The sequence below is a fragment of the Aulonocara sp. 'chitande type north' Nkhata Bay genome, linkage group LG13 (genome assembly GCF_057382095.1).
Source record: "Aulonocara sp. 'chitande type north' Nkhata Bay isolate Kocher_YH1m ecotype deep benthic linkage group LG13, A_spYH_male_GT1.1, whole genome shotgun sequence".
In the NCBI taxonomy this organism is placed as follows: Eukaryota; Metazoa; Chordata; class Actinopteri; order Cichliformes; family Cichlidae; genus Aulonocara; species Aulonocara sp. 'chitande type north' Nkhata Bay.
Genome location: NC_141356.1, coordinates 23,614,062 through 23,630,817, shown reverse-complemented (window position 1 = coordinate 23,630,817; position 16,756 = coordinate 23,614,062). Strand labels below are relative to the sequence as shown.

The following is a 16,756-nucleotide window of genomic DNA, read 5'->3' as shown; positions in this document are numbered from 1 at the left end:
CTGAGCACAGGCCAGCTCAGTGTTCAGAGCCAACCAATATCCGCCTATCTAGACCCACCCTTACTTTATGCAGAACAGGCCCATAGCCCATCATGTTTTTGTTGTATAGCTAGGCAAGTTAAGCAATTAAATAAATCACCCTTGATATGAATCACAGAGATTGCACGTGTAAGTGACCAAGAGGCTTGGAAAGATTTTCTTGGTTATTGCTTCCGCAGAGAAAGCCAGTGGAAGTATTAGTCTGTCAGCAGGACATCTGTTGTTTTTCTAAATTCCAGTTTAATTTAGTGGACGAAGTCATATGGCTAGGGAGTCAATCCGATTCACTTTATGTAAGTCATCAGAGTTTGCAGTTGCCAGCATCAAGCAGATATTGATTATGTAATCATAACAACTAGGGATGCACCAACATAGGTGATCAATGTCAGAGGCCCATATTTATTTATTTATGTGTCATATCAATGTTTAAATGGCATTGGATGAAGAGTGAAACACTTTCTTTAAGTTTTCATGACATAGAATTAAGAACAAACAACAAAACAAACAAAAGTATTAGTATCAGCGTGACTCACTGCTACTTCATTATGTACACCTGTTCACCTATTCAGTCAAATGGCAGCAGCTTAGTGCACTTTGGTATGTAGACATGATTAAGATTAAGTTCAAACTGTGCATCAGAATGGAGAAGAAAGGTGATATAAGTGGTTTTGAATGTGCCAGATGGGCTGTTCTGAGTATTTCATAAACTACAGATCTACTGGGATCTTCCCACACAACTATTTATAGGATTTAAAGAGAATATATCCAGTGAGCAGCAGTTATCTGGTCAAAAACATCTTACCTAAAATCAGAAGTCAGAGGAGAATGGCCAAATTGCTTTGAGCTGATAGGAAGACAACAGTGACTCAAATAATCACTTGGTAGAACCAAGCTATGCAGAAGAGCTTCTCTGATGCCCAGCATGTTGAATCTTGAAGCAGATCGACTACAACAGCAGCAGATGACCACACCGCTGCCACTCACTTCAGCCTCACTATGGACTCACCAAAATTGAATAATAGAAGACTGAAACAACATTGCCTGGGCCATGAGTGATGAGTCCAGTTGGATTGTACGGTCAGAATTTGATGTAAACAACATGAAAGCATGGATCCATCTGTATAAAAAAAAATGTATAGGAGAGGTTTGAACCAGCTGTGAAATGGAACACTGCCATTGTCTTTATGGGTTGTCCAGACAGCTGTCAGCCATATTGGGTTCCTGTTACCACAACAAAGTGTGTGTGACAGTTTTTTTTCCATCCTTGTCAATCAAGTCTCTCATTGAGAAGCGAGACACAGTCCTAATATATAAATATACATATGTATTTTTAATGTTTTAATATGCAGAGAGGAAACGTTTGGTTTAGCAAAGACTTCAAATGATCTCTTTAGTGTATGAGGGGAGATGATAAATAAAAATCACGTTTACTTTTTTCTTAAAAGCATAAAACTTGATATAGCTGTACAGTGTAACAGAAATTGAGCCTTAAAAAACACAATTACTTGCCATGGCATTCATTTTAGTTTCTAGCATAATAAAATGTGTTTTGCATTCTTGAGGAGTTCTTGAGTGCTTCACAGGTCTCTTCTGTGATTGCAGCAACACCAAACTTAACTTCAGTCAATCTGGTGTGGAATAATTTACAAAGGCAGAATAATAGGTGGAACAAATAACCCACCTAAGAAACACTGGTGCAGCACCTTAAAAGAGCCCTGCATCAAAAAGGACAATGATGGATTCAAACACTTGAAGTGACATCAAATACGCAGTCCCCAAAGATTGGGACTGGATTTGCTCAAGCAATTGGAGACCAGTATGGTCAGCTCTGTCTGAATGTAATTTTACATGACACCATTTCCCAACAACAGCCATCTAAGAATCCTGCAACATTCTTGAGATAAACCCAACAGTCCAGCAATCTCTGCGACAATTGCAGGCAAAAAAACCTCAGTTTAAAAGGGAGAAATTTCAGGTCGAAACAGGCACAGAGAAAAAAGAAGAAAGAAAAGAAAATCAAGCCGGACCAACTTTGAACTCTTTTGGCTTTGGATATGCAAGGTTTTCTCTTTGGATGACACAGGGATACAAAATTCACGGTTCGGTTCGATACTTTGGTGTCACGGTTCGATATTTTTTCGATACAAAAAAATGTTCATACCTTTTTAATTTGTCATTTATTAAAATTATAAATATATATTTTAACTCAAAAGTACAGTTTTTAAATTTAATGTTGCTGAAACAACAAAATAATAAAAAATAAATAAATAAATCTTTCTCGATCAGAGAGTTTATTACAGAGAAATGGCTCTTTCCAAAATAAAAGCTATACTATACGCTTCTTCTGGGCTATATTCTCAGCAGCATGTGAAACATAGCAGATCCCCATAAGGAGAATCATGTGCTAACGGCTGTCTAAATGACTCGGGTAAAGTTTGTAGCATGCGTGCTTGTTGTTTTTGTCTGCTTCCACTTGTCTTTGCACTAGGATGATGTCGGGGTAAATGTGCAGTCATATTCATTGTGTTCCCACTAGTGCTGTCAGCGTTAATCTCGTAAAAATGACTTTAACATCATAACACGGCAAATCTCTGTTAACGAGTTACCATGGATCGCCCCGTGCGTGGGGCTGGACGGCGTCAACACGTTAACAAGCTAACTGCGCTAACGCACTAGTTCCCACCAATTGAGCATTGCATGGCACATCTGACATACTGTTATACTTTTTTCCATGACGCGCTTACCTTCAGGGTCATACTTCACATGAAAACCAAGATAGTTCCAAACGCCAGATCTGAATGAGGGTGGGGGAGGTTCAATTTTGGGTAGCGTTGAAGCAGTTGCCAAGTTGCAATGAGCTTAGCTTCTGTCTTGCTAGCTTGCGCTGCGCTCAGTGGATCTGCGCTCGACAGTACAGCCTAGACGGAGTAGTCGAATGCAGATCCACTGAGCTCAGCATCATCAGAAGAAAAGTTGATAAAATAAAATAAAAAAATTGTATTGTTCAATACATATGCGTACCGAACCGAAAGCACTGTATCGAACGGTTCAATATCGATACGAGTATTGTTGCACCCCTAGTATATATGTATGTATCCTACACACCTTGCATGGATAGAAATCCTATGATTACAGCATCTCGGACTGTAATGCATCTGTTTTCTGAACTGCTTATCTGTCTAGGGGATAGACCCTTTCCCAACTTACATTAGATGAGTGGCAGGGTAAACCCTTACCAGCCAATCACAGGACTAACACAACCACACACATTCGCACCTACAGCTAATCTAGCATGCATGTCTTTGAACTGTGGAACATTGTTGAAAGTAGCCAAAGAAAGCCCACATTGTCACAGGAATAACTATTAAATAAAAATGACCAAGGAAATGACCAAGATTATCATCAGGTTCGGTGAGGTGAGTTGGAAGTGCTGATCATTAACAACCTCCCATTGCGCCACCCTGACTGTAATCACTGACTTTCAAAACACAGCTTTGGCTAGGAGATATGATGCAAACCTGGAGTTTATAGCATGCCACTGCTAGTTTTAGGATCCATTTTTAAAATGAGCATTATTTTTTACTTGCTTCTCTCCAACTGAGGCATCTGTCATAAAGATGTAATAGCAATGCTGTCATACCCAGGAGAATGAAGTCAAATCAGCTGCAACCCTGCAAATGGATATCTTGGCTTGTAGGATCACTTCAGCAGTTTCCTGCCCACTGATTTCATGACTGATCCCGATGGAACGTAGGTCAAACAAGACCTCGTCATGGGTTGAGCCACAGCCAAGCAGTGTGTCCTCTGATGTTCTTGGTCCTGCCCTTAGTGATAGATTTCTGTTGGCAACACAATAAAATGCATCATATTCGTGTTCATTTGTAGCTGTGATTGGAGATATTTTATCCAGCTGAGGTTTAATGAGTAAAACAAAGAGGAAGTGATTAACGGGAATGTACAAATGGCATCTGTCTTCTTCTTTCATCTCTCTTTCTGGAGGCTTATTCTGTCTACTTTTTCTGGTGCAAGTCTTATCCAAGGCTCAACTTCATGAGGAAAGTTCAAGAGCAATTGCAGACCTCTGAAAACTGTTGAATTCCTTAAAGTTAACTTTAGGCTACGCTGATTTCTTGCTATCCAATTCATTGTTTGAAATGCAATTTACAACCTCTGTATGTTTCCATAGGTTGGTGGTTTGTCAGCACTGCAGAGGAGCAGGGCTGGGTCCCTGCTACCTATCTCAACTCTCACAGTGGCACACGGGATGACTTGGAGCTGGGTGCCTCTAAAGTTGGGGAAGGTAAGTAACTGCAAACGCTTCAGTCTTTGCCCACCCACACACGTTTGCACATGTAAACACAACCTCACCCACTCCACTGTACCCACACACAGAAACCACTTTTGCCCTCAATCCTCAGTCTTTGATCCGTGACAAAATAAAAATAAAAAACCTCACCGCTGCTGGTCTACGCTAACAACTGAGGCTGGGCCGGGTGAGCATGTTACTCTGTCTGCTTGCCATCATAAGCACATCAGAACAGAGTGTAGATTCAGACCTGGGTAAACATCAAGGAGGAGGGCCAAGAGAGACCAGACCTCAATGTTTCAAAGGATGTGCTGTGCAGTGCTGCACTGTACAAGAAAGATACAGTGCAGTATTAAGTGATACGCCCGCCGTGTAGTGTAGCTCATGAAAGAGGCGTGTGTTTTCATTGAATAAAAATGAATATTTCTGGAGTCATGCTCTTTAAATCATGGTTATCGTTAAAGAAAGAAAGCTCTGACATGACTCACGCTATTTCATGTCCGCTTACCATTGAAGATGATGGATGTTAAGTTTCGTGAGCTTACTGGAGCCAGAGAAGGATCCAAAACAGTCGTAACATACACACCTATGAAGAGTTTGGTTTGCCAGAAATGTGAAACTGACGTGTGAAGCTGCAGACAGCATCCAACTGCCTTGATGGCCCTTTCAGATACAGTTATCAAGCCATCTACGAGCGACTAATGCTGTCTCACTCCCCAAGCATTTTCAACGTTAGTGGAGAGAGCACTTTAATCATAGGCCAGAAGAGCTCAATTAGTGTCAGATGCGCAAACTTTGATCATTTTGGCAGGTATTGCAGCAACTGGAGGATATTTGTTAAGATATATGCAACATTGTGTTAGAGAAAACCCAAAAAACTGGAGGTACGGAAATAATTAAGTTGCATATTACACTTCCAAGCAAACATCAAGATTTTCCAGCACTCTGGCCAAACATCTTTTTGCTGCACAACTGGTGTAACAATGGGACTCAGAATCCCTGCGGTGTTGTATATCTTATGACTCAGTGGTGGAAGAAGAGAGTGAACACACAAGGCTAGTCAGTATTAATGTTTTGCATTATGTTAAATAAGTTAAAATGCCCTTTTCTCCTCTCAGAATACAACAAATGGATAACACACAGGCGCATAGCTATATGCAAACCATGCACTCCTATCTCCTTTTTTGGAGTTATCTCTTTACTGAGTTAACCAGTAGGGGGTTTAGGAAGGACAGTCTGTCAGTGTAATTAATGTTTATGTGTCTCATGAGTCTTAGAAATGGCATGAACCTCTTAAAACAACTCTTTATCAGTTCTGCGGTCTTCAGCCGATTGTGCACAACCACATAGTCACTTTGACCCCTCCCCAGGAAAACAACAACATATTTTTCAAAAATTGGTTTTCTGATTCTGATAATGATAGTTGTTGAAAGCTCAGACATCTTCTGATTTGAGTTTACCCACTGATGGAAGCGTAAACAAACCCTCATCCTCCTTGTTTTGGTAGTAGAAAATAAGAGGAAAATAATGATACTGCCAGCACTGACACAAATGATAGTCATGTATTTCTGGGAGTGCAGCTATTTACCTTAGTCCAATATATCTGCCTACCAGTATCACTAAACACATTATTTTTGCTTTGTTTAGCATGTGCAAACAGTAAGGTGTGGAACAATAATGTGTGACTTTATGAAGACGTTTTGTGCCGAATTATTTCTTTCCTCTGAGGAAACTGGTGGGGAAAATGGCAAATGGCAAACTGATGTACTTTGGTTTTTGTGAACATTAAAGAAGTAAAATAAAATGTATTAACTGGTTAGATGCTGAGTCTTTGTGTAAAGTTTAGCTGCTTTGTGTGTATGATTCAGACTTGAAATCTTTTATAACCAAATGTTATTACTGTCTCTTTAAAATTTCTATATAAAAAGGATCTTGTTTAATGTCTGAACTGTTGGAATCATTTCCATTTTAGCCATCTTATATTTAAAATACAAGGAAATATGGCCCCTTCTAGGTACACATCTCTAACCAGCTCCTTTAAGGCAATATGCGTCCCACATGCTCAAACCTAACGGGGGGGGAGCCTCTGTGATAACAACATGCTAATTACAAGCCACAGAGAAGATGTCTTGGTTTTTAACATTTCTTTTGTAACCTCCATCCACTCATGCTAACTGTCCACCATGTTTTGCGTTGTGGTCGTGTTTTAGTGTCCTCCATGTAGCTAATAATGGATCCATGTCATTTGTGTGTTGTGTGTTTGTGTAACATTTGTGCTTGCTCTTCATGTCTCCATGTTTGTTTGATTCTTCCTTGTCATCTGGTCGCCGTGTGTGTGTGTGTGTGTCAGTTACTAAGCGACACAAGGCTCATCTGAAGAGGCTGGACCGGAGATGGACGTTGGGGGGTGTCATCAGCAGGCAGCAGAGCCGAGGTGAACTGAGAAACATGCTGCATCGCCTCCCTCCTTCCTTCCCTCCCTTCTCTTTTTGTTACTGTTGTCCTCACCCCATCTCATTTATTGTCTCTTATCACATGACTCAACTTTTATCACATGCACATATTTGTTCAGGCTTGCATTCTGCATTGTCCTCCAGCAAATGCAGTTATCACGAGCCACAATCCACAACTAACCACTAACTGACGTTAATATGAAACGGGCCTGGAAAGCAAAGGTGAAATCAGCAACTTTATATACACTAATTATTGATGCTAAGCTCAAATTATGCTACAAAATTGCTCCGCGTAAGCGTTTTTATTAAAATTATACTCCGCATGCCGAAGCCAATCGTCTCCAAATCACAGAGGAAAAAAAAACAAAAAACTACCCACTCATCTGAAAGTAGTTGCGTAATAGACTTAGGAATGCCTTATGCTGCAGTTTAGAGCCATATTTTACGTTTTATGAGCAAATGAAGCGTGTATGTAGATCTGTAATAAGTGTATGTTCTGTCAAAGTGTGGTACAAACAGACATTTCTCTCCTGGTTTGCTGCAGATAGCAACCAGTATTGACTGATAAACAAAGAGTCTTATTAATCTTCCACTTAGTTTGCGAGCAAACTTGCACATTCTTACCGCAGCCAGGGGTTTTCTTCACAAGAGATGCATTTGGATGGCTGACAGAGGAGCACGGATAGGCTATTGAGTTCAGCCCAAACTTTGCACTTGGCGCAGTGCATGCTGCTCTCTAGAGTGGAGAGAGAGTAGTTTCCACCCCATGACTGAAATTCAGCTTTGCGTTTTGTTTTGTTTTTTTGCTGACTCCACATGAACACTTTATAACACCGATGCATGTTGTGGTTACTATAACATCTGATTCAGAATTTCCCTTCATTGGATATTGTTGAAGACTGTTTGAAAGAAGTTGGTAAGAGGCAAACGATTTAGCAGCCCCAACACAAAGTGGCCGGAAGAACCAGGGAAAAGGAAAATAAAGCATTCAGAAAATATCCTGTACCCAACGAGTTTGAAAGGACTTACTATCCCACAGCCATTTAAGCTGCCTACACAACCTTGGAAATGGGTGGAGAAAAGGAAAACAGAATAATTTGTTACCACAGTGTTGATTCCTGTGAACCAGCTGAGAAGACGGCATACAGAACAGCACTTTTTTTATGTGCTCCTCTCTTTTTTTATGAGCACACCTCTTCTCTTTGTGTTCCCTGTGTTTAGACAGGAATTGCCATAATGACAGGAAATGATGACTTGGCTCTGGCCCTCGGCCTCATGGGAATGCATAAATCAGCGTGGTGCCTCTGCTTTCTGTTATGTGCTGAGTTAGGAGATACTCCCTGTCGAAAGGACAAGGACACTAGTCCTTAAGACACTAGTTTGACCCATGTGCTGTAGTTTCCCATTGTCATGTTATAGAACTAATTACGTTCTGTCAGTGGAGCTGAAAATGACCACAAGGTTTTTATTCTTGGCTCTATTTGAGTGGAGCTGCATGATTCACAGTTCATAATTATGCTTATGTGATTTATACTGCACTTTTTCACTGCCTGAAACATTTCGTCTCACTTTGGGCAAAAACTTTCTTCTGATTGGCTGTCCCTCTAAAACAGAAGGTTTGAAAGAGGAGGCTTCTGTGCTGAGATGGCCCCGCTTAGTGTATCTGCTTTCACTTATTTTCATACAGAACCAAGACTAAAATATACGTTCACATGCCAATAAAGCATTTTAGAATATTATTTTGCCAACACTGGCTGCAAGCAGAATATTTCTTCAAGGGCTTTGCAATAAATAAATAATAACTATATTCTTAGATTTAGCTGGAGCTAATAGGAGCTTCATGCAATCTGAGGGGTTAAATCAAGCAGGTCAGTTGTTTTTTTGTTTCGTTTTTTTTAAGTTGGCCTTTCTGTGTGCCTCATTTTCTCTTTCCACAAACTGTTTCTCTGCATTGCTATTAGGATTTGTTTTATCTGAACTTGGGCATTATTCTTCTTACAGAGATATATTCCTTCACTTACATGAAAGCACTGCTATCACGTGTGCATAATCACTGTGTATATTTAGTGCTATTTTAAGCAATGCGAACCTATCCTGCACCACCAGGGTGCCCCACTGCTCCTTATTTGTGCTGGGAATCAGACTGAAACTCATAATCCATTACCAGTGATAATGATGCAAACATTCCAAGTTACAATGGGTTTTATTGCTGTGTGAGACATTGCTAAACAGTTGCTAACACTGCAGCACATCTGTGTACGTTAACGACATGAATTAATTATGTCCTTTAGTTATTTCTTAGGTTGATAAAGAAAAATTTATAGACAAATCTCACGTGCCATTTGAGCCATACTCACACATCTGCCTGAAAGCACATCCAGTCTGTTTCATCTCACAGGTCTGGTGTATCTCAGGGTAATCTATCATTATATATTGCTTCATAATTTAATGTGTCATCTCATTACTGAAGTGTAGTCATAAAAATACAAGTCTATAAAAAGATTTATAGATTATACAGTTTTCTGTCTTGTTTTTTGTTTCCATTAAATATTTTGTTTTCGGAGATCTCGTTGCTGTCAAAATCTGAACTCATTCTCTTTTGCAGAAGAGAAGTACATAACAGTGCAGCCCTACTCGAGCCAAGGGAAAGATGAAATTGCTTTTGAGAAAGGTGTCACTGTGGAGGTGATTCAGAAGAATCTGGAAGGCTGGTGGTTTATCAGGTACAGTACAGCTCTCCTTACTTGCTTCTGACATTTTTTTTTTTCATTCTACACAATTTTATCATTTTCTCCTCCAACTTACTTCACAGGTACCAAGATAAGGAGGGCTGGGCTCCAGCGTCTTACCTCAAAAAGATGAAGGATGACTTCTCTCCCCGTAAGAAGACTGTGACAGGCCCAGTGGAGATCATAGGAAACATCATGGAGATCAGCAACCTCCTTAACAAGAAAGCTTTAAGTGAGAAGGATGTGCAGACTGAAGGTGTCCCAGAGAGTCCACAGGTCGCCAGGAGGGAGATAAGCTTGCCAATCCCCTGCGCTGACGCCAGCCCTGTTAATGCCCCACAGGATGGAAACAGCAAAGCAGAGCCTGCTTCACCCGCTATAGCCAGAATTGCCCCACATCGGGTAGAAATTGGTTAGTCATGCCCCTGACATTTTTTGTCATAGTGACTTGAATATTTTCAAATGTGGGCAGATATCTTTTGAATCTATGATATATTGACGTAAAGCAAATTCATTAAATGTAACCAAACCATGTGTGATTTTTCTGTTATTTTCTCACAGGTTCTCCCATTCTCAGGCAAAAACCTCCTCCTCGGAGAGATGCAACCCTGGTAAGAGTGATGATATTTCAGTCATCCATCTATCCCTCTATACATGTAATTATTATTTTTGGTTGATAAAGGTCAGAAAGCGTGAAAAAATGGTGTTAATAATAAATGTATACAACTTGTAAGCAATTATGAATGATTTTGATCATTGTTGAAGAACAAACCGGTAAATCTTTACTTAAAAAGACACATCACAGGGAAAATGTTACTGCATTCATCTCTAGGTAATGAGTGTGCACGGGACTTTGTTACTCGTGACTTTTCCTTCATACAGACATTTACCAACATACAACAATGTGTAATTGAAGAAGTATTCACATTGTTTAATTTAATGTCCTGTTCATCTACCAGCATATTTTAATTTTTAAAGATAAAAGTACCCATTCTGATAAAAACAAACAAACAAACAAACAAACAAACAAAAAACTCCAACCCTTATGAAAGTGACACTGATTCAATATGTAAGCACTCTGTAGAGCAGCGGACCCCGACCTTTTATGCGCCACGGACCAGCCATACAACAAAATAAAACAGTCCCGGTACCAAAAAAAGGAGATTTATTCATAACACACGGGAAAAGACCCAGGAAAACCGTGTTAACGATAAAAACAATAAAAAATACCAATATAAAGCCCTGAAAACCATAAATTTGACACCCGAGCCTCAACTCTGTTACCAAACGACTCACGGACCGGTACCAGTCCGTGGCCCGGGGGTTGGGGACTGCTGCTGTCGAGGATAATGTGTACTGCTGGAAACACTGTATTATTTATTATTATTATACATTTAAATTAAGTGGAGAAAAAAACTACTATTAGCGTCTTATATGTAGGGGTTTGAATATAAACTAGAAATGAAATTTTTTAATCACTGACAATAAATCTAATAGAACCCATTTTGTATTCATGTAGGGATTTCAGTTGCCCTCTCCTCCAGAGCCCCCTACAGTTGAAGCAGAGTATTACACCATTGCAGATTTCCAGTCCTGTATATCTGATGGCATCAGTTTCAACGGAGGACAAAAAGCTGAGGTAAGCGCTCTTTATTTTAAGGCACAAGATTACCACAAACATCAGTCACATATCTCTTGCTCAATAGCTCAATAACACCTCTGAAATTAAAATGTGTAAAATGGCTTCAAATAAAGACAAAAATATACTTTTTTTTTCTTTGGAAATGTGTTTTAGGTCATTGAGAAAAACTCTGGTGGCTGGTGGTATGTCCAGATAGGAGAAAAGGAGGGGTGGGCTCCCTGCTCCTACATTGACAAACGTAAAAAACCCAACCTGAATCGTAGAACAAGCACTTTGTGCCGCCCAAAAATTCCACCTCCAGCTCCACCTGTCAAGAAACAGGACTCGGTGGAGACTGCACCCCCCAGCAGCCCTGGGTCTGAGGCCCCAGAATCTCCTGTGTCTCCTGGTAAGCCTGTCTATGAAGAGCCAGAATATGATGTCCCTGCCATTGGCGATCTGGACCTGGAGTCTGAGTTTGAGTTTCTGAGAGGAGAAAGTTCCTTGGTTGATGGAAAGAATGAGGACACTTCCTCAGAGAAGGGCTCTCACATGTCTTCAAAGCCTTCACCAGCCTCATCACTCCACAGTGCCTCCTTCAAGATGGGTGAGTCATTTGAAGATGGCCACGAGGCAGAGGGAGAGGCCGAAGGTGAGGAAGAATGTATCTATGAGAATGATGGCTTTCGACCATTCAGGGAGACCCCAGAGAGGCAGTGCAGCAGGGACTCCAATTCCTCCAAGACAAATGTCTTGTCACAAACTGACAAGACTGCACACCCAACATCTGGTGGACGGAAACCTGCAGGTAATAAGCTCAAGATTGACTTGAATGGGAGCTCATTTTCAACCAAAACTGATGAGGCATCCAGTCCAAAATCTGCCTCCACTGAGTCCACCCCAGATCTATCTAGACCTAAGAAAGACCAGGAGGAAAGCAAGCCATCCTCATCCACCAAATCTTCCTCTAAGCTAAGGCCAGTGGTGAGGCCCAAACCACAGCTAGCAAAGAGTTCCAGTGCAGAGAAGATGGACATCAGCACATTAAGAAGGCAATTACGGCCAACGGGACAGCTGAAGAATGGTACCAAAGCTAAAGGTGAGGACTTGGAGACTGCTTCAGTTATCTCCTCTGAGGACTCCTTCTCATCTCAGAGCACATCAGATCTCTCCTCCATCTATTCTAAAGGCAGCCGAGGAGACTCTGACCTGGAAGGTTGTAGCCTGTACCGCACCACAGACCCGTACGAGAAAGTCCAAGAGTCTGAGCTTAGCTTTCCTGGTGGAGTGGAGGTGGAGGTGCTGGAGAAGCAGGAAAGTGGCTGGTGGTATATTCGCTGGGGAGATGCAGAGGGTTGGGCTCCAACTTATTACCTGGAACCTGTCAGGCCACAGGATGACACGGCAGGATCCGAATCCGATGGCACTCCGACTAAACCTGGAAGCCTTAGCAAGTCCAACAGTCTGGAGAAGAATGAACAAAGGGTGCGCGCATTGAATAATATTAACCAAAACCTAAAGAAGGTCACTCCACCCATCCCCTCCAAGCCTCCAGGTGGTCTCTCCAAACCTACGGGTTTGTTTGGCGCGTTCAAGCAGAACAGCATCAAGCAGCAGCAGGTTGTCAGACCGCAATCTGTCTTCATCTCAGCCCCCATCAGAGACGGTCCCAGCCCTGTTGGCTCTCTCAGGAGAAATGAGTCTCTCAACTCAACAGATCACCCACGCGCCAGCCCCACAGTGCGGCGCAATGCCTCCTTTGGCACTGTGCCACGCAGTTTGGCACCAAATAACATAGCACTGCCAAGCAGGAACAGATCTGGTACTGGCAGCTCTGAATCCCTTGGTGTCAGCTCTCAGAAGAATGCCCTTCCTGTATCTACAGTGAAACCCAAGCCCCACATCATCCATAACAACCTCAGAGAGGTTTACATCTCCATAGCAGACTACCCCGGTGATGAGGAGACGATGGGATTTCCTGAGGGGACGAGTCTGGAGGTTCTTGAAAAAAACCCCAATGGGTGGTGGTACTGCAAAGTTCTGGACAATGGCAGACCAAGGAAAGGATGGGTGCCCTCAAATTACCTCGAGAAAAAGCACTAGCACTCGTGTATGGAGCTGGCAGAACTCTGGACATGCGTGTAAAGACTACTCTAACAGACTTATTTTGTAAAAAAAAAAAAAAAAAAAAGCTAACTCCCGGACATTAAATCCGGATTGAATTCCGGTACCTTTGCCAAAGCGAGCACCCCCATCAAATTTTAACTTTGTAATGAAACAATGCATCTGGTAATATGAATCTACATGATAGAGTGCCTAAGACTTTGCATCAGGAACAATATATCGGGACTTAACTACAACCAAAGACAACACCAGAGAGTGGAAGAGTGAGTTAACGATATTCTCCAGTGGTTACCTTTAACTTGAAATAAGACGTCATTTTGTGTCTGCTCCTCGAACCCCTTTCTGTTAGTTTTTAACATAATTTTATTAAACACATTTTAAGAACTTAAAGCTTACTGCATGTTTGAAATGATTCATTATACTGACGATGCCTTGAGCTGTTGAAATTAAACCTTTTTTTAATTGTTATTTTTTACAGTATTTCCTAAAGAAAATCTCTGTTGTTGCCAAAGCTGCTTTGTGTTAGTAAAATTTTGGTGCTGCATGTTTTTTTATATCTCTTTATACTGTATGTCACCTTCATGTGAAATATTTTATCCATTTAATTATGTAATTTTGTCCTCATGAAATAATTTGCAAGCATTTTCTCTCCCTTAAAGTTCAAAACAGTTACAGCAGAGCTCCCTTAACTTTTTTTTTTAATTTCAGAGGCAAAAGCTCAGTGAAAATGTTGTAAATTCATTACTTAATAATTATGTTAATACATGTTTTATTATTACAAAGGCAAAAGTCATTTAAACCTTTCTAAAATGAACTGCTCTATTAATTATAATAACATTTTGAATTTCTGCTGGGCAGTAAATTTGACAGTATTCCTTTTTTGGGGGGACGCTCACCTTCTCACTTTTGTTTGATGTTAACTGTTTGATCAGTGATGATAACTAAAGTGCCAAAAGAATTACTTTAATAAATGCACTTTTGAACATTCATTTGTTCTTTCATCTGTTTTTTTAAATTTAATTTAATTTTAAAATTTTACCTGTACTTGCTGTTTTCCTACTTCCATGGTTCCCAACATACATATAAAAAGAACATGGCAGCATGGAACTATTTTCTTTGGACGGATGAAACTAAACATATCAACACAAACACCTCATACCAATTGCCAATTATGGTGGTGGAGGGGAAATGAGTTGGTTTATTTTGCTGCCATAGGACCCAGGCACCTGATCCCTGAGTCTATTGTGAACTCCTCTGAATACCAAAGTATTCTAGAGTCAAATGTGATGCCAAGCTTGGCCAAAATTGAGTCATAAACAGGACAGTTTACTTTTTTCAGCCATTCTGTTGTAGAATGGAAAGAAAAGAAAAGAATCAAGATGTTGCAGTGGACCTTTCAAAGTCCAGACCAGAATTTAAATAAAATTATATGCTGGGACATATATAAATGTTTCAAAGAACTAAAGAAGGGTGGGCCAAATTTGTTCATCAGCACTTTGAAAGATTGCTAAACTCATACATAAAAAGGATCCTTTCAAGTTATTGCTGCTAAAAACTGTTCTAAAGTTCTTTGAAAACGGTCTTTTTCACAAAACTGCATTATTGAACAGCATTAATTATGTAAAATGGGATGTACATATAGAATTCTGATACTCCTTAAATGCTGCTAAAATGCTTCATTTTTAATATTTTCTGTCTCATTTTTTTAGGACCTATCAAGGAAGAAAAAATAACGAGTCATCTTTCACACATTTAAAAAACTGATATTGTTGTAAAAGTGATAAACCAAAATGAGATTATTCCTGTCTGCGTTGCAGGTGTGTTTAGGGGCACTTCTTTATTGTGAGTGAATGTGATCATTATCATCTGAGCAGATTGAGAGCTAGAAGGGCACACTAAGAGGACATCCTCTCCCAAGGCCAATACCTTGTTTCACAAAAGCATTTTGATTCGGCACCCACTCACAAAAGTTTTTTTCTCTTAATACAGCTCTCCACCAAGTTTCATGAAATTCTGGTGGGTAGTTTTTTTTGTATAATCCTGTTAACAGTTGACAGAAAGTATGATGAAATTCATTACCAGCCATAATCACTGGCAATAGGATACCCCTCAGTTCTCTTTCCACCTTTAACTTTGTAAAAGATCTCAGTATTGGATGTGTTTATATCTAGTTTCATTCCACATCTGCATATATCTATAGCTCTAATACAGCTCATACAGTTTTACCAGCCAGATGATTTCATTCAAATAAATTAGATCATCCTGGGCTGCTTAGGATTCCATTCATTTCTAATTGACAGCAGCACTGCTTTAGGAGAACCTGCACGTTTGACATTGGCTTTCATTCTGCGGTTGCTGAGCGACTTAATTTAGCATCAACTCGCAAAGCAAACGTTTAAGTTACCAGTCTGGAGACGTATAATATGATCGCCTTCAGCTGCAATCAGAGAAACACCAAATCAAAACACTGGAGTGGTTTTCCAGTGTCAGACTCTGCATATTTCATATATATCGGATTTGATTCCGGAATTGTAGGCAGGGATAGCTCAGTAGGTAGAGTGGTTGCCCCATGATCGGAAGGTTGGGGGTTCGATTCCCCTTAACAGCTACCCTGAGGTACCCCTGAGCAAGGTACCGTCCCTACACACTGCTCCCCGGGTGCCCAATGGCTGCCCACTGCTTCACTGAGTGAATGGGTTAAATGCAGAGAGCAATTTCCCCACGGGGCTCAATAAAGTACAATAAAGTACAATAAAGTAATAAGATTTACCGCCCACAGGAATTTAATGTGGAATATGTCCATCCCACTGTTGAGACTCGTGCAGTCATTGGCTTGGAACTAATTGTGGATGTCCATTCATCATCTTTATAACAAGTTAAATGTGCACAATTGCATGCATGTTTATTTACATGCATGCAATCGTGGCTCAAGAGTTGGGAGGTCGCCTTGTAATCGGAAGGTTGCCGGTTCGAGCCCCGGCTTGGACAGTCTCGATCGTTGTGTCCTTGGGCAAGACACTTCACTGTTGCCTACTGGTGGTGGTCAGAGGGCCCGGTGGCGCCAGTGTCCGGCAACCTCGCCTCTGTCAGTGCGCCCCAGGGTGTCTGTGGCTACACTGTAGCTTGCCATCACCAGTGTGTGAATGTGTGGGTGGATGACTGGATGTGTAAAGCGCTTTGGGGTCCTTAGGGACTAGTAAATATACAAACACAGGCCATTTACTTGTGAATGCAAATGATGAATCACATGGGTAAGACAGGGAGAAGAAGGGAATGCATTACACCATCGGGGACTTCAAATTTAAAAGCGATGTGTCCCTCATTGTGTCACCACAAGTATCTGAAAACTAGCTGATAGTTTATGATGATGAAATATGGAAAATGTGATTTATAGCACCTGGAAAGAAAATATTTGATTAACTATATATATGTAATGATTAAAGAATGGTACTAGAATCTATATTTATGGCCAATGGTCAAAATT

General features: G+C 40.7%; 1 protein-coding gene across 2 annotated transcripts in view; it reads left to right on the top strand.

Annotated features, from left to right (window-relative positions):
• Window positions 1-14,261, top strand: part of LOC147316095 (SH3 and PX domain-containing protein 2A-like) — a 62,586-nt gene extending 48,325 nt beyond the window's left edge. The window contains exons 8-14 of one of the 2 annotated variants that reach the window (XM_086259292.1): window positions 4,226-4,339; window positions 6,696-6,779; window positions 9,404-9,521; window positions 9,611-9,939; window positions 10,089-10,138; window positions 11,047-11,166; window positions 11,323-14,261. In XM_086259292.1, the coding sequence (XP_086115418.1) occupies window positions 4,226-4,339; window positions 6,696-6,779; window positions 9,404-9,521; window positions 9,611-9,939; window positions 10,089-10,138; window positions 11,047-11,166; window positions 11,323-13,251 (2,744 nt within the window). In that variant the 3' untranslated portion in view covers window positions 13,252-14,261. The remainder of the gene's footprint in view (window positions 1-4,225; window positions 4,340-6,695; window positions 6,780-9,403; window positions 9,522-9,610; window positions 9,940-10,088; window positions 10,139-11,046; window positions 11,167-11,322) is intronic. The other variant, XM_086259293.1, reaches the window with a different exon arrangement.
• The last annotated feature ends 2,495 nt before the right edge of the window (window positions 14,262-16,756 follow it).